General features: G+C 33.7%; 1 protein-coding gene across 1 annotated transcript; it reads right to left on the reverse strand.

The window, feature by feature from the left end:
* Positions 1-813: 813 nt before the first annotated feature.
* LOC107807041 (microtubule-destabilizing protein 60-like) lies at positions 814-4,099 on the reverse strand. The gene is made up of 7 exons (XM_016631319.2): positions 3,945-4,099; positions 3,747-3,842; positions 2,735-2,776; positions 2,545-2,643; positions 1,770-1,829; positions 1,573-1,667; positions 814-1,157 (listed from the first exon to the last, which is right to left on the reverse strand). The coding sequence occupies exons 1-7, from the start codon at positions 3,975-3,977 to the stop codon at positions 1,049-1,051; spliced, it is 534 nt and encodes a 177-aa protein (XP_016486805.1). The 5' UTR covers positions 3,978-4,099; the 3' UTR covers positions 814-1,048.
* Between the last annotated feature and the right edge of the window lie 401 nt (positions 4,100-4,500).

Genomic DNA, 4,500 nt, shown 5'->3' on the forward strand with positions numbered 1-4,500 from the left:
ACGAGCAAAAGTACCAGAGTTTCCTAAGTCCAATTTTATTCCGTTAAGCATCCGAAACACACCCGAGACCCCCGGGACCTCAACCAAACCTACCAACCAAATCCTATAACACCATACGAACTTAGTCGAGCCTTCAAACCATATCGAACAACACCAAAAATCATGAATTAAGCACGGATTCAAGCCTATGAACTTAGAAATTTTCTAAATTCTACAAACGACGCCGAACCACATCAAATCTAGTCTGAATTACCTCAAATTTTATGCACAGGTCACCAATGACACTACAAATCTACATCCACTTTCGAAAATCCATTCTGAGCTCGATATCAATATTTTCACTATCGGTCGAAATCGCCGAAAATCTAACTTTCGCCAATTCAAGCCTAAATCTACTACACACCTCCAAAACATATTTCGGACACGCTGTTAAGATCAAAATCACTCAACGGAGCTAACGGAGTCGACGGAATTCCATTCCGGATCCGTCTTCATACAGTTCTGACTACGGTCCAAATTCTAAGACTTAAACTCTCATTTAGGGACTAACTGTCCCAAAATACTCCGAAACTCAAAATCAATCATCCCGACAAGTCACAATAGCATAAATAGATATGGGGAAAGCCGCTAATAGGGGTTCGGGGCTCTAACTCTCAAAACGAACGGTCGGGTCGTTACACACATAACCATAATACAATATAGAGGAGGCAATAAATAGGGGATCGAGGCTAAAATACTCAAAACAATTGGTTGGGTCATTACAATAGGTTAACTAGCACACAATTACATATAAAGCAAATAGAAAAAATAACATAAGAAATTAACGTGGATTATATTTCATTATTCAACAATGGGAAAGATTTACACCACATCCAAGTAGATCCTAACCACCTAGCTAGAATCTACAATAACCTATCAAAATTACCAAAACAAAAGAACTGATATGCAAAACAAACTCTTTTTATTCAAAAATGAAAAGAAATGGTCAAGAAAAAGAAAAAAGAAACTAGTTGTTCAGAGCATAAATCTACAATAGAAGACTTCTAAGTCACTTGACTTGCTTCATTGTGCTGAAAATTGGGAAGTTCATACAGCTAGAGCAGTTGCCATTCAGCATGAAACTTGGTTCTCTTGGAATTGTCAAAGGCCTTGTTGATCTGAGGTACAAGAACATAAGTCGCAATTAGTGGTGGATTCAACTGAACTCATTATTTTTGACATAGATATATATATGTGTGAAACCCCCCAAAACAGTATAAACGTTAGGTAACTGATATTTTTAAAAAAACTCAAAATTTTGAACTCATAATGTTTAACTTCTCGAACTGTTGCTGATAAATCAGGTTGTTGTTTAATCATACCTCCCTAATCACTATCCTTCATATAATAAACGCTTGTTTTTTTTCCGATTATATTTTATAAGAAGTTAAGTCTTTAGAATATTTTCATTTGTTTCTAATAGAAAAATATTCATATGAAGTTTATAAATTTGATCAACTTTCTACTTAATTAGTTGAAAGAGGAAAATAATGGAGTACAGAACTAACTTTTTGTTTTGCTTAACTATCATACCTTTGTGGAGAGAAGGGCTTATCAAAAAAAGGCATCAATTGAGCTCTTGGTATCATTTCCTTTCTTAGAATACGAACTTCTTCCTCCTCTATCATCTGTCCCAGATTAAATTGTGTTTGTTACACATAAGAAATAATTCTGGTTTATATAATAAAGAGTGTGAATGTCAACTTATTACTTTTTAAAGAAATTCATACCTTTTGCACCTTCTCTACTGTTTTCTTCTGTTGCTCTATGAAGTAAAACTTGGTTGCCACCTGTGTTTCTTTTGTTAGAGTAGTATTCTATAACAGTATTCAAGGTTTTCATTTTCTTGTAAGTGAAATTAGAGCAATGATAAGGGGATTTTCTTTTAAAAAAAACAATTAATACTAACAGATCATGTTTAGGACGACTTGAGTAATCACTAAGTACAATATATTAGGTCTTTAACTACATCGGAAAAGTTACGTTGAGACTTGAGACTATTAGAAAGTGTTAATTTTGATCAAAGGTCATGACTTTTTTAATCTAAGGCAACGCGTTTCGGGGATGACTTAAACAGGCGTAATCTTTTTCGTATAAGGCAATGTTTCATGAGGTAAAGGATACATTACACTTTTGAAGTGCGGCATTTGTTAACTTAAAAGGCCACACTTTTCAGGTATGGTTCCTAAAGCAACTAACAAGGGAATCCCAGCCGCTACCTTTCGGGTGCCATAAGATAAACCTCACTTCTATGCAATAACACGCAAATCACATAGAAGAATAAATTATACTAGACAAGCTTCGTGCGACGGGCTCGACTGAGGAGGTATGCAAGTGGGTTTCGAACTCCCAAATTGTGGGAAGCCCCTGCTCCACCAACTCGGCCACCCCGAGGATAAATAGTGACCTTTGTTACTATAGTAGGCCTAATGTTTCGAAATTCTTGCTAGTGTGAAATTAGCCATTTTTAGTGACATGAATAAACTGCTTCAGTTAATTACTTACCGAGTAATTGAACAAAGCACGTCTCCTTGCTCTTTGTTGAGTATGAAGTTTGATCTCCACTGGTCTGGTATTATCCTTTGCTAATGGCTTTTGTTGAACCTATACGTAATTAAGTTGAATTTAATTAATAGCTCTTTCATTTTGTGCTTGATTTTGAATGAAACTTAATTCATCTGACTCAATATTTTACCTTGTTTTTGTCAACCGATCGTTCTTTTGGCTCATCTCTCAACTGTAAGGCCATTTTAAAGTTAAGTATATGTTGCAGCATGTTAGAAGGAGACATAACATTATACAAATATTTCTCGTCATAGAAAATAATGTCAAGATTTATCAAAACATTACCTTTTTATAAAAGTTCAATTAAATAAGAAATGATTCCTATGTCTTTTCTATAACTGTCTACAGTAAATGTACGGGTTGATAATGTGAAAAAAAAGTGAGTAGCTTATTACACCTAAAGATGCAGTAATAATGTAAAAATTCTTTACCACTGGTGGTACATAAATATTGCATCTACGATTAATTCATACCCCTTTCAATTTCATTCAATTATCATTTAAGAAGTATCATAAGAAATAGATTTTTTTTCCTGGTCAGATCGATATATAAAGTTAATGAAATTTTAATTTTTAAAATTTTTTATATTAAAAATAGATTTATCTTAATCAATACAGAATCTTTTTTTAGTCTTTCTAGGATGGGATCTTATATTAGGGAGTCTGAGCAGTATTACTTTTCAATCCAATTTACACTGCCTTTCTATTGGGACTGGTTTTTGTTTGGACACTTATTCTATATTCTATCTAACTCCTATTTCGTAGTTCTTACACAGCTACTTATTTTAAGTAGGAGCTATAAATAAACGTGTATTCTTATATTTATGTACTTGTAGCTGTATGAGTACATCTAATAGTTTTATACCAACATGTGATTGACTAATAATGTTAAAAGACAGTCCGATACACGAAGTATTCCGCATTCACGCAGAGTCCGAGAAGGGTCGCATCTTAAGTGATATGATGTAGGCAGTCTATCCTGATGTAAGTATCAGTGGCTGATTCCACAGCTCGAACCGATAACGTATAAGTCACACGGAAACAACTTTACCATTGCTCCAGGTCTCCCTTCATAATTGTACTAATTATAAGGTGTGAAACACTAAATGAAAATAAGACTTGAAATATATAATTGTGTCGTACCACATTACTGTTCTTCATCAACTGAAGTTGAGGAGAACTACATCTCATTGATCTTCCAGGAGATTGAATAGCAGACTGTGAACTGTTCTTCACAAGCTGAAATTTAAAGAAGCCAAAAACAAAAAGTTGAAATTGGAGCAAATATTAAATAAATGTGTCAGGAAAAAAACACAAGTAGCTAGAAATCATAATTCTCACCTTTTGAGTAGATTTGGTGTTTGGGCTCTCCATGTGATTAGCTGAGGGGATATGATTGATTCTAACTGAAACATAAATTTATATAATACAAACACACCATGTGAGAATTAAAGGAGTTTGGAGATTTGCATTTGTCTGTGGATCAGAATCACTTCTTGTTGTTCCATCACCAGCATATGTTATAAGAAATTTGTGATTCTACCAAACTTTCAGATTAAACCTCCCTCTCATATATCATTAATTTAAAATTTGTAATTGCATATATTTAATTAAAATCTCATGCTAATTAATTCTTCATATTCTGTATTTCCTTTGTGTTGTGACTATGTATTTACTAAGCCAATGATCTATCGGAAATAACCTCTCTACCTTCACAAGTCAAGGGTAATTAGGTTTTTGTACACATTACCCTCCCCAGATCCTACTTTTGGGATTACACATGTTTGTTATTGTTGTTGTATTATTCACTTATGATTCATGCAGATATATCTTATAGCTTAAGTTAAATTGATAAGTCCCTTTAACATTAATAAATAGATCATCACATTCTTCAATT

The sequence above is a fragment of the Nicotiana tabacum genome, chromosome 23 (assembly GCF_000715075.1).
Source record: "Nicotiana tabacum cultivar K326 chromosome 23, ASM71507v2, whole genome shotgun sequence".
Classification (NCBI taxonomy): Eukaryota; Viridiplantae; Streptophyta; class Magnoliopsida; order Solanales; family Solanaceae; genus Nicotiana; species Nicotiana tabacum.

Bases quoted from the DNA above. Each gene is read 5' to 3' on its own strand.
- LOC107807041 (XM_016631319.2), bottom strand. From the start codon at position 3,977: ATGGAGAGCCCAAACACCAAATCTACTCAAAAG. The intron at 1,830-2,544 runs GTAAGTAATTAA...AAAGAAACACAG, and splicing joins GTGCTTTGTTCAATTACTCG to GTGGCAACCAAGTTTTACTT. The intron at 1,668-1,769 runs GTATGAATTTCT...AATCTGGGACAG, and splicing joins CAGTAGAGAAGGTGCAAAAG to ATGATAGAGGAGGAAGAAGT.